The 13,748-nt window shown below is 28.5% G+C and overlaps 2 protein-coding genes across 2 annotated transcripts; both read right to left on the bottom strand.

The window, feature by feature from the left end:
- Nucleotides 1-1,452: 1,452 nt before the first annotated feature.
- On the bottom strand, nt 1,453-2,050 carry LOC120142404 (beta-amyrin 28-monooxygenase). The gene is made up of 2 exons (XM_039157109.1): nt 1,867-2,050; nt 1,453-1,777 (listed from the first exon to the last, which is right to left on the bottom strand). Exons 1-2 carry the CDS (start codon nt 2,047-2,049, stop codon nt 1,478-1,480), a joined length of 483 nt encoding a protein of 160 aa, XP_039013040.1. The 5' UTR covers nt 2,050; the 3' UTR covers nt 1,453-1,477.
- A 4,019-nt stretch (nt 2,051-6,069) lies between these two features.
- On the bottom strand, nt 6,070-9,537 carry LOC120142418 (beta-amyrin 28-monooxygenase-like). Its single transcript, XM_039157125.1, is given in 3 exon segments — nt 6,070-6,609; nt 6,699-6,886; nt 8,542-9,537. Coding segments are annotated over 3 exon segments (1,443 nt in total). The 5' UTR covers nt 9,497-9,537; the 3' UTR covers nt 6,070-6,309.
- Nucleotides 9,538-13,748: the final 4,211 nt, after the last annotated feature.

Below are 13,748 nucleotides of genomic sequence, written 5' to 3'. Positions count from 1 at the left end.
AATAATCGATGAACTTAATAAAATAAATCTTATAGTTAGGAAATAATTTTATAACTTTTAATAATAGGAGACTAAGCATGAAATAAGGAGATTATCGGATATATTTAGATTTTAGTTTTCATCTCCCCTTTTTTATCTTTGAAAACATGGATTGATCACCGATGACCGGAGATGTCATATGGGGATAAAAATATTTTAATAAACGTTACTGAATTTTAGGGCACTTGTAATTTGGTCATCAAAATCGAAAAAGTTTTAATTGGAATCAATTTCATTAAGAAAAAAATTTCATCTCGATCACTAAGACATTAAACTATTAACGACGACTAATGTGATATATTTACATGTCAATGATAATATAGTCGGCATGTATACTTGTTAGAGTGATTGAATTTAAAATTTTTCTTAACGATTGTAACTTCAAATAATTTTTTTGATTTCGATGATTAAAGTTAAAATGTTCTAAAAATGCGGTGACTACTAATGTAGTTTGCCTTAATAAAAATTATCTTTCAAGAATTTTAGGTTTAAACATGTATTTATATATTACTAGTTAGATTTTGGTTAAAATATATGTAAATTTTAGTATAAAAGGTATTAAAATTATGGTTTTAAATAAAATTTTATTTAAATATTTTTCTATTTTAGTAAAAATATGTGAAAATTATATTAAATTGAACCATAGCCGGATTTCCAATTAAAATGTCGATATGAGTTCAGATCATGTACAATATTTTTAAATTCAGTTCGAATCAGAGTCAGATTTTATTATTATAATATTATATTAAGTTCAAATAAATTAAAAGTTCTTTCTTATCCGACCTATTGACATACTTGATAATGAAATACTTAGCATAATGAAACATTGTTTGTGAAATTATTTTTTCGACCGACAGTTTATCATATAATAAAACAAACATACATGTAAAATATATTGATTTATAAGGTATGAAAAATAAAAACTAAAAAATAAAATATGCAAATCAAGTTGCTTCATCAACATTGATACACATAACAAAGTGTTTTTTTTAAGGATTATACAAAAATAAGAGTCTAAATTATATTTAAATTTGATTTTTGGTATTCAAAGAATTTTTTGTTAAAAATAGATGTCAAATGTTTTTTCCGTCACACTTTTAGGTGTTTCTTGTTAAAAAAAATGTTAAGTGACATGTTCACGTTTATATTTTTTAAAATAAAAAATATGAACATGACACGTGTCACTTAACAGGTTTTTTTAACAATAGACATCTAAAAGTATAACAGAGAAAACATTAGACACTTATATTAAAAATATGAACATGACATATGTCAACGAGTTTTTTTAACAATAGACATCTAAAAGTATAACAGAGAAAACATTAGACACTTATTTCTAATGAAAAAAATTTAGAAAGTAAAAGTCAACTTTGAGTATAATTTATACACGTATTTTTGTTTTAAGCCTTTTGGGAATAATGAAGTTAAAAGCTAAAACTTAAGCTTTGTGAGGGAAAAGGAGAACCGGAAGACCCTTTGCAGGCATAGGCATGGGATCAACAATGATCTTCTCATCACCCACCAACTTCTTCCATTTAAACCTCCTCACAATGTTATGCATGAACACGAGTATCTCAAGTCGAGCGTATTCCTTCCCGGGGCACGTCCGAGGACCGCCGCCGAACGGAACAAACATGTAGGGTGCCGGACCTTTTCCTTCGAATCTCGTCGGGTCGAACTTTAAAGGTTCTGGAAAGCATTCAGGATTCCTGTGAGTCGAATTCGCACTCCAATACAACTGTACGAATATCGTAAAATGAGTTAAATTTATAATCGAATTCGGATAAACCGAGATTGTATGAATGAAATTAGACATGGGGGACTCACTTTCCAACCCTTTGGGATGGAGAAGCCATTGAAGATGAAATCATTGATGGCTTCCCTAAAGGCACCTTGTAATGGTGGGGCAAGTCTCAGCACCTCACAAGCAACGTTCCATGAATATCTCATCTTTTGAATGTCTTCCCAACTTAATCTTTCACCAGGAGCTTTTGAGTTTGCTATGTCCATTTGTTCTGTAATTCGAAAAAAACGAAATTAAATCATCGATATAAAATCACGATCTATTTTCTTTAATTTAAAATTAACAAGAAAATTTTAATTAAAAATAAAGACCGAATTTAATTTATCTAATTTTAAAATAAAAAATTAATTATATTTAAATCAGTCGAATTCGGATTAAAATTAACTGATGTAATTCTAAAATTATAACTATTTAAGCCGTTCTTGCTGGCTAAATGACACCATATACAAGAAAACGGTGATCGACTAAACAAGAAAGATACGTATACATGCAAATATATATTATAGTACGATATTTGAAAAATGACATTTTTGCTTACTTTGGAAGTATACATCAACTTTGTCCTAAACTTGGGCTTCATCAAGAATTTTAATTTTACGTATATTTAGAATTATTAATGAGTTAAATATATAACTGAGATTAGTTTCTTATTTTTACATCATGTAATTAGATTATATGTATAAAAGAAAATCATATTATTATTTAAAGTTGAGTCAAATTGGAGATTTTTCACCCAAAATTCAATTTCAATCCAATCTCTCTCGTATAAAGTTCGACCAGAACCGAAATTTTTTAAAAAAAGTCAAACGTATCAAGTCGGATTAAAACTCATTAGATTTATATCAAATATAATAGTATCTTATTTCTATTTTTTACTGATGATCTAATTACGTGTCTCTAGAGTTTTATAATTCCGTGTCTTAAATTTTTAATATAACTACCTAAAAATTTATATTTCTACCCTAAAATCATATTAATTAATTAATTGTTGAGTAGGAGAATTTAAGTATTATTATTCAATTTAGGGAGTTGGTGAATGGTGAGTTAATTTCTTGATGTTTTGCATTTTTCTAACAAAACATTTCGTGATAATTAAGATTTTGTTATTTTACACCAAATTAATAAAATAATAATAATAATTACTCGCTTTAGTCAACAAAGTAAAAGTAATGGATTTAAACAAACAAAAAAAATCAAATTCTTGAAAAGATTTGTCATCCGACTTAAGAAGTAAGTCTATCTTTTTCAATGACTTGCATGGCTTTAATTTATTTATTTTATTTCATACCAATTTCTTGACGTTAACAAGGAATTAAATAAATAAGTAAATTATGCATTTAGTATTTAAACTATTAGTTTTGGTCTGTTTTAGTATCTAAACTTTTAGTTTTTTTAAAACCATATCTAACGTTTAGTTTTTGTTTCATTTTAATACCCTGACGTTAAAAACTTAACGCATTTAGTACATAAACTATCAATTTTAGTCCGTTTTAATACTTAAACTTTCAAAAAAAATCAAATTTTAATGTTAAATTTTGAACCGAGATACTAAAATGAAAGAAAAATAAACTTTAAGTATGATTTTGAAAAATCAAAAAGTTTAGATACTAAAACAAATCAAAACTAATAGTTTAGATACTAAACACGTAATTTACCCTAAACAAATTAACTAAGATGACAATGGACGGGTAAGAGTATAGGTATAGGCAGTGTATATTACATATACAAATATAAATTTTTATTCTAAAATTTGAGTAGCATTTTAGATTGAGTGGAGTCTCCTTAAATTTATATTGCATCAGATGACGAATAGAAGATATGATATTCTGATTAAAATCCGACGAGGGTAAGATCGCATCACAGATGTGTCGTTGCCAAGGAACTGAACCGACCCAAAGATGGAACCATAAAAAGGAAGAAAAAAATCCAATTAAAAAGAAGAAAGATATCGACAATGGCTTTCGGATCGAATCCACGATTGGATTAACAGTTTCTCTTTTTTCCCTTTGGGGATTTAGGCGTTGCCGCCATTGACGGCGAGCGAAGCGCGGCGATACGCCGTTTACTCGTTCCAATCTAAATTTGAATGCGCGGGAGAATTTTTTAGTCCAGTTTTATCCATTTTTTTAGGATTTTAGATAAAATTTTCTTGTTTATGAAATGGTTAGAGTACACAAATAGTTTCATGACTATAGAGAGTTGCTTTATCGAGTATCTTAATTATGAAAAGTTATAAAATGGTCCATCAACTATATAGCGATGCTTAGGAATGACAATTTAACTCGAATCAGGTGGGTTTTGATCGACCCGACCTTATAGGGTCGATTTTTTTATTATAAAAATTTGGGTTTGAGTCGGTCAGATTTTTTAAGGGGTGAGGTCAGGTCAAGTTGGGTTCGGGTTGAGGGTAAAAAAATTTCAACCCGATCCAACTCGATGATAATAATGAAATTTTCTTAAAAAATTATTATTTTAATTAAATCATTATTTTATATTGGGTCGGGTTGGATTTATACTCTAAAAATTTTGGTCGGTTAGAGTCGGGTGGAGGACATATATCTTTCGGGTCGGGTCGGTTGGGTTGGGTGGAGGATATAAAATTTTTGGGTCGGGTCGGGTTGACCAAAAACCCGACCCGTTGCCATCCCTAGCAAGTTTTTATTGAGTCCTCTGATTATTAAAAGTTACAAAATGGTCACTCGAATATTCATATGTTCTAAACTCATATTTTTCGTTAAAAATTTGACGGGTCATTTGAGTTGCACATCAACCTGTTGACTAGAATATGATAAAATTTACCTTAGAATAGTTTGAGCGGTATTTTTTGGATCCATTCTCTATTTATATTATGTCGTCGAATAAATGTTTGAAACATTATGTGTCGAGTCAATGCTTGAAAGCAACAATGGTGTTAGTATACATAATTAAAATATGATCTTATCATATCTCAATCGACATGTTAACATTCAGTTCAAGTGATCGTCAATTTCTTAGCGGATAAGGAAGATTTTGGAATATATGAATAGTCAAATGATTATTTTGTAACTTTTAATAATCGATGAAATCAATCAAATAAATCTTATAGTTAGGAAATAATTTTATAACTTTTAATAATAGGAGTGTAAGCATGAAATGAAATTAATCGGATATATTTAGATTTTAGTTTTCATCTCCCCTTTTTTATCTTTGAAAACATGGATTGATCGCCGATGACCGAGATGTCATATGGGGTCGAAAAATATTTTAATAAACGTCACCGAAATTTAGGGCACTTGTAATTTGGTCATCAAAATCGAAAAAGTTTTAATTGGAATCAATTTCTTTAAGAAAAAAATTTCATCTCGATCACTAAGACATTAAACTATTAACGACGACTAATGTGATATATTTACATGTCAATGATAATTGAGTCGGCATGTATACTTGTTAGAGTGATTGAATTTAAAATTTTTCTTAACGATTGTAACTTCAAATAAATTTTTTGATTTCGATGATTAAAGTTAAAATGTTCTAAAAAACGCGGTGACTACTATTGTAGTTTTCCTTAATAAAAATTATCTTTCAAGAATTTTAGGTTTAAACATGTATTTATATATTACTAGTTAGATTTTGGTTAAAATATATGTAAATTTTAGTATGAAAGGTATTAAAATTATGGTTTTAAATTAAATTTTATTTAAATATTTTTTCTATTTTAGTAAAAATATGTGAAAATTATATTAAATTGAACCATAGTCGGATTTCCAATTAAAATGTCGATACGAGTTCAGATCATGTACAATGTTTTTAAATTCAGATCGAATCAGAGTCAGGTTTTGTTATTATAATATTATATCAAGTTCAAAAAAATTAAAAGTTCTTTCTTATCCAACCTATTGACATCCTTGATAATGAAATACTTAGCATGATGAAACATTGTTTGTGAAATTATTTTTTCGACCGACAGTTTATCATATAATAAAATAAACATACATGTAAAATATATTGATTTATAAGGTATGAAAAATAAAAACTAAAAAAAATAAAATATGCAAATCAAGTTGCTTAATAAACATTGATAAACAGAACATTAAATCATATTGATTTAATACATTATAAAATATATTGATTTTTAAGGATTATACAAAAACAAGAGTCTAAATTATATTCAAAATTGATTTTTGGTATTCAAAGAATTTTTTTGTTAAAAATAGATGTCAAATGTTTTTTTCGTCAATCTTTTAGGTGCTTCCTGTTAATAAAAACGTTAAGTGATATGTTCACGTTTATATTTTTTAAAATAAAAAATATGAACATGACATGTGTCACTTAACAGATTTTTTTTTAACAGTAGACATCTAAAAGTATATCAGAGAAAACATTAGACACATATTTCTAATGAAAAATTCTTTGGACAGTAAAAGTCAACTTTGAGTATATATTTTTATTTTAAGCCTTTTGGGAATAATGAAGTTAAAAGCTAAAACTTAAGCTTTGTGAGGGAAAAGGAGAACCGGAAGACCCTTTGCAGGCATAGGCATGGGATTAACAATGATCTTCTCATCACCCACCAACTTCTTCCATTTAAACCTCCTCACAATGTTATGCATGAACACGAGTATCTCAAGTCGAGCGTATTCCTTCCCGGGGCACGTCCGAGGACCGCCGCCGAACGGAACAAACGTGTAGGGTGCCGGACCTTTTCCTTCGAATCTCGTCGGGTCGAACTTTAACGGTTCTGGAAAGCATTCAGGATTCCTGTGAGTCGAATTCGCACTCCAATACAACTGTACGAGTATCGTAAAATGGGTTAAATTTATAATCGAATTCGGATAAACCGAGATTGTATGAATAAAATTAGACATGGGGGACTCACTTTCCAACCCTTTGGGATGGAGAAGCCATTGAAGATGAAATCATTGATGGCTTCCCTAAAGGCACCTTGTAATGGTGGGGCAAGTCTCAGCACCTCACAAGCAACGTTCCATGAATATCTCATCTTTTGAATGTCTTCCCAACTTAATCTTTCACCAGGAGCTTTTGAGTTTGCTATGTCCATTTGTTCTGTAATTCGAAAAAAACTAAATTAAATCATCGATATAAAATCACTATCTATTTTCTTTAATTTAAAATTAACAAGAAAATTTTAATTAAAAATAAAGGTCGAGAAATTTTAAATTCAAATATAATAGTATCTTATTTCTATTTTTTACTGATGATCTAATTACGTGTCTCTAGAGTTTTATAATTTTGTGTCTTAAATTTTTAATATAACTACCTAAACATTTATATTTCTAACATAAATTCAAATGTTCTCTTATTAATTAATTAATTAATTGTTGAGTAGGAGAATTGAAGTATTATTATTCAATTTAGGGAGTTGGTGAATGGTGAGTTAATTTCTTGATATTTTGCATTTTTCTAACAAAACATTTCGTGATAATTAAGACTTTGTTTTTTTACACCAAATTAATAAAATAATAATAAAAATTATTCACTTTAGTCAACAAAGTAAAAGTAATGGATTTAAACAAAAAAAAAATCAAATTCTTGAAAAGATTTGTCATCTGACTTAAGAAGTAAGTCTATCTTTTTCAATGACTTGCATGGCTTTAATTTATTTATTTTATTTCATGCCAATTTCTTGACGTTAACAAGGAATTAAATAAATAAGTAAATTATGCATTTAGTATTTAAACTATTAGTTTTGGTCTGTTTTAGTATCTAAACTTTTAGTTTTTTTAAAACCATATCTAACGTTTAGTTTTTGTTTCATTTTAATACCCTGACGTTAAAAACTTAACGCATTTAGTACATAAACTATCAATTTTAGTCCGTTTTAATACTTAAACTTTCAAAAAAAAATCAAATTTTAATGTTAAATTTTGAACCGAGGTACTAAAATGAAAGAAAAAATAAACTTTAAGTATGATTTTGAAAAATCAAAAAGTTTAGATACTAAAACAAATCAAAACTAATAGTTTATATACTAAACACATAATTTACCCTAAATAAATTAACTAAGATGACAACGGACGGGTACGAGTATAGGTATAGGCAGTGTATATTACATAAACAAATATAAATTTTTATTCTAAAATTTGAGTAGAATTTTAGATTGAGTGGAGTCTCCTTAAATTTATATTGCATCAGGTGACGAATAGAAGATATAATATTCTGATTAAATTAGAATAGATGAAAAACCCAATTCGACCTATGATTATCCTATTTATATCCTATTAAATTATTTTAATATTTTCAATTTAATCCATTTATAAGCTAATTTATTATTTTACAAAAATTAGTTACTAATAAATTTATTTAAAATTTATCAACAATGTCCATTCAAGATTATAGTAAATAATTACGTTTATCTATTTATATTAAGTAAATTTTCTTAGTTTTATACAAATTTAGGATTGTTGGATGAGTGAAAATAAACGATTTAGATTAATTTATTCTTTTTCAGTGAATATATTATCATTTATTATTATTGTTAATTTAATCATTTATTCTCACTCATTATATTGTTTTATATATGTGTAAAATTAAAATATTTTATGTTATGTATTTGGATTATATTTCATAAATTATATATATAATTAAAAATTATATATTTGATAACCAAAATAATATGTATTTTAATGTTTTAATTACTTAAAGTATACTTATTTTAATTTTTAATAATAATGATAATAATAGAGGAAAAATAATAATACCTTTGTAAACCAGTTCATATATGTGAGGAAGCTCCTCGAGATATTTAACGATGAAAGTGCAAGTAGCACTGGCAGTATCATGGCCGCCGATCAACAACCCGAGAATCTTGTTGGCGATATCCATCTCCGTCATGAATTGGCCGTCCTCGTCGGTCGTCAACAACATGTGCGATAATATATCTTGCGTCGGCGACGCCTTGCCGTCTGCGAGATCGACTTTCCTTTGCTTGATGATCTTCAAGAGCTCTCTCCGGATGAAATTCGACGCCTTAATGGCTCTGTTAAACGGCGTTCCAGGAAGGTCAATTGGCAGCGAAATGATTCCGGCAGCTAATAACTGGAACGGCGCTTCGAATTTCGAAACGTGGCTCGGATCCTCGATGCTCAAAAACAGCCGGCAGGCGATGAGGAAAGTGTATTTCTTCGCTAACGGGAAGACGAGTACTCGGTCTTCGTTCTCCCATTGCGAAGCGAAGTGTGCGTCCGCGATGGCGTCCATTATTCCGATGTACCTCATCAGCGCCTCCGGCTTCAAGAACTGCGGGAGGAGTTTCCTCATCTTCTTCGATTCCTCCTTCAACGATGTTTGCAACGACGAGGGGAAGATTTTATCGACGGAGCTCGGCCACCACGCCGTCACGAGCTTATCCTCGTTGGAGAACAGAAACTAATTTCCCGCCGCGCCGCAGAGGACGGCGGCGGGTTCGCCGAGGATGCTGGTTTTGAAGATTTGGGATGAGTATTTGGCCATGCGATCGAATATGAATTTCTCCGGGTGGCCTTTCCATCCGGTGGAGAGGAACTCTAGAGTCTCACCGATGAACGGCAAGCCGTGGCGGCCGGGAGGGAGGTTTCCAGCGGAATAATTGGAGCGGTTCTTATAGAAAAGGACGAAGAAGGAGAGGGTTACGAAGGAGACGAAGAGTAGCAAAAGGGTGATGTAGAAATGCGCCATGCTTTGCCCTATTGATGGAAGTCCTTTGGGTGTTTGTGTGGGAAGTTTGCAAAGAAAATGGGAGAATTTATAATGTGTGTCCCTTCACCTCTTGCTATTTTTTTAAGTAAGTGATACTTTTATTTAAATCCCTTAACTATTAAAAGTTATATAATTGTCATTCGATTATTCATTATGTTACAAACTCGTCATTTTTTATTAAAATACTTATGCTATTCTGAGTTGAACGTTAACTTGCTGACTGCGATATGATAAAATATGATCTTAGAATCTCAAACGACTATCATATTTCAATTATCATGTTAACATCCAACTTAAACAACCGTCAATTTTTTAACAGAAAATTATGAGTATAAACCATAATGAATAATCAGGTTACAATTTTATAAAATTTAATAGTCAAAATACTTAATAAAATAATACACTTTAGTCAAAGAATTATTTGTATAATTTACTCTATTTTTAATACAATATTTATATTACACGATTTTTCGTCATAAAATAAAAGACGTTGTGTATTCAATTTTATGTCTCATTGTATTACATATAAGAATGATAATATTTTATATGAATAAAGTTATCTCAATCAAAAGATAAAATATTATACTCTTCAAAGATAAATTTGTGTAATATTGTTCGCATGATGTGACGTTATTAATACGTTGAGAAGATTTTAAGTATATATTATCTTAAAATTATTTTAGATTATTTTTTAAAAAACAATGATAATAATTTACTCGAATCAAGTGATTTTAATGGTTAAAGAAATGTTGTTATTCATTAAGGTCTCATGTTCGAGTACGACATCTATAATTATATACTATACTAAAATTATAGTGTTAAATTAAATTTTACTTTAATTTAATAAATTAATGTTTAATTAATTAGTTTTCATTTAGATAAAAATATAATATATGTATATTAAATTGGGTTAGATTTGTCAAAGTTTGATTTTTTTATTCAGCTAAGGTGATTATAAAGTAATATTTGTTCTAAATATTTTCAACTATTTGATGATGAACACTCAATCACGCTGTTGCAGTCATTGGTACTCGAATTCATGACCTCAGAGAACAATAACGATTCCTTTAATCATTAAGGCAAATTGGTTTGTGCATTATTTTTAATTAGTTTTGAGATGAAAAAAAGTATTTTTAAAATTGGATGGGTTTTGTTATATAGTTTTAGGTTTGGACTGACAAAAAAAATCTATCTCTTATATATTTATGAATATCACAATAATATTTCTTTCTATATCTTTAATTAGATATATATTTTATTGAATAAAAAATAAAATTTATTTATATTTATATCATGGGTTGAATATATATATATAGGGATGGGCAAGGGACCCGAACTCGACCGGTTTCGACCTGACCCGACCCGATCCGATCGGTTTTTTTTAAGATACGGGTCGAGTTAGGTTTTTTAAAGGTGATGTTCAGGTCGAGTTGGATTCGGGTTTATGATGAAAATACCGGAACCCAACCCGACCCAAAAAAAATTACCTTTTATATTTATGAATATTTACCTTATATATTTATGAATAATTACAATAATACCCCTCTATATATTATTTTTTTCAATTAAATCACTATTTTTATCGAATAAAAATAATATTTTTTATTATTTCAGGTCGGGTAAAGGATTTTATCTCAAAAAGTTGGTTCGGGTTCAAATCGGGTGAATGGTATATATTTTTCGGGTCGGATTTGGTGAATTATGTAAAGTTTGCGGGTCGGGTCGGGTTGATCGAAACCCGACCCATGCCCATCAATATATATATATATATATATATATATATATATATATATATATATGGGGTTGAATAGTTTAACGGGTTAAAAGATAAAAGAATATAAATAAAAAATATAAAAAAATATTTAATTTAAAAATATATAATTTTATTTAATTATAATTTTTTAGTACGTACTGAGCGATCTCATTGATAAATGAATTAATATTATTCTTTGAGGCCCCGAGTTCGAATACCAAGAATGTCAGGGGATGAGCGTTCAGAAGTTATCTTTGAACATATATTGTCTTGTTCTTACCCAAATTAATCGGAAAAATTTCGCTACTTTAGTTTGTGAAGACTGCACTTTATAAGTAAACTTCCTTTATAATTATGTAATATCTGTTATTTATTCTCAATGGCTTTTGGATTCACACACATTGATAAGATACTACTCTCTATAATTTGCTTTAGCTTTTCTATTTTTATTTTACTATTTATTAAAATATATAAAAAGAATAATGAACTTATTATGGTGGACATGTGGCACGTGGAATATTAAATAACTCTACGCTTTGCATGTTTGATATGTTTTATATTTTGCACGAATGAAGAGCCATCGATGAAATTAATATTTCAACAGTTTATAATAAGGATGGATATCGGTAGAATAAAAGTAAAATTTTAGTTGATTTCAAATCGATCTAAAAATTTAAAGATTTTATTCGAATTTAACTCAATTTAACATCATAAGATTTTTTATCCGATTTGAATTTCGATATGGGTCTAATCCCATTCGAAACAAGTAAAAAACTTCTCCATTTTTATTCGAATATACGAGGACAATCGAAAATATCTATATTGAAGTGGTATTATAGTAATTAGCTCTATTTTCCCTCATTTTTATTCATTACAAATAGAAAAGTAATTAAAATGTACCGAGATATTATAAAAAATTAATTCTATATATACGAAGAAAATTTTATTATTATTTTAAATCAGATCGAGGATTTTTCATCGTAAATTCAATCTCGATATGATTTCATGGATCCTCGTAAAATCAAAATTGACCAAACTTAAATCCAATTAAAAATAACTTCTATAAAATCAAATGGAATCAAAACCCATAAGATTCATATAATTTGATCATCTCCTATATATATATATTAATAAAAAATAGTATTTTAACAACTTATATGCATTAAATTAACAAAAATCAATATTTTTCTTAAATTTTCGTACAATATGAGGATAAGCTCTGACAAATTAAAATGCATGAACTAAATTTTTGTTTTTATATAAAGCAGAAAGATAAAAATCTATAATTAGACTGGTGATGGTACATGTTAGAGAATAAGATAAATTACATGATTAGTACCTAAACTATCAGTTTTGATTCATTTTAGTACATAAACTTTCAACTTTTTTCAAAATCATGATTAACTTTAGTTTTGTTTCATTTTAGTACCACGCCATTAAAAACTTTAGTTTTTGTTTCATTTTAGTATCACCGTTCAAAATTTAACGTTAGGTTTTGAAATAATTGAAAGTTTAAGTACTAAGACGGTCTAAGTACTAAGACGGACAAAAACTGATAATTTAGGTTCTAAATGTGTAATTTAACCAAGAAAAGATTAACCAACATCATCACAAAGATAATTATGCAATAAATCATAATTTTAAATAGATTTCATATATATATATATATATATATATATATGGTGTTGTTTGACTTAGAGAATCACAACAAACCAAGGGCTTCACATTGATTTCTTTTGGACACATTTCCTTGTGCTTTCCATCCCCAAACGTTAAACATGCAAAGCACTAACAGCGGCACAACTTTTTGTTGTCTCTTTATTAGTAACATTTTATTCATACGCATTGTTGGCATATATATATATATATATATATATATATATATATATTATTCATATTTGATTTATTGATCGTCTGCATAAGAAATCTAATATCTTATCCTATTAAACTAACTAGTAATTAGTATATATAACTTTCTATACAAGATCTAAACTATTGAGAATTTTTCAGGCCCTCGAATTAGGATTATAAACGAGCCGAGTCAAGTTTAAATATTGTTGAGCTCGGTTCAATTCGAAAGTTCACGAACTTAAAATTATCGAGCCCGACTCGAATTCGAAATCAAAAACTGGAATTCGAATCATACTCAAAAAACTTAAATACGAAATATTCTCAAACTTACCATGATTCAACATTTTAAACACTCATAAATTCATGTGAAATATTTGTAGATTTGACAAGGTCATCAACAGTGTGTTTACTTTGTGTAACGAAGCAATTGCTCGAACTAACTTTAACTGATTTTTCAAAATACTTTTTCAACAATGTTTATTTATCTATTTATTAAAAAAAGGGGAGTCTTTTAGTCAATTTGTTTAGGACTCATTCTTATATAAAGTTACCTAACAAAGTAACCCACCAATTATCATTGCTCAAAGTGGTTTCTCCTAAACTATCAGTTTTAGTCTGTTTTAGTAC

This window comes from Hibiscus syriacus, unplaced genomic scaffold (genome assembly GCF_006381635.1).
Source record: "Hibiscus syriacus cultivar Baekdansim isolate YM2019G1 unplaced genomic scaffold, ASM638163v2 tig00110828_pilon, whole genome shotgun sequence".
NCBI lineage: Eukaryota > Viridiplantae > Streptophyta > Magnoliopsida > Malvales > Malvaceae > Hibiscus > Hibiscus syriacus.
Note: the sequence above shows the minus strand (reverse complement) of the source record. Positions and strands in the feature narration are given on the sequence as shown.

What these genes read in the sequence shown, in the direction of transcription:
- LOC120142404 (XM_039157109.1), bottom strand. Translation starts at nt 2,049, where the DNA reads ATGGACATAGCAAACTCAAAAGCTCCTGGTGAAAGATTAAGTTGGGAA. An exon ending in CCATCCCAAAGGGTTGGAAA is followed by an intron (nt 1,778 to 1,866) that starts GTGAGTCCCCCA and finishes ATATTCGTACAG; the next exon opens with TTGTATTGGAGTGCGAATTC.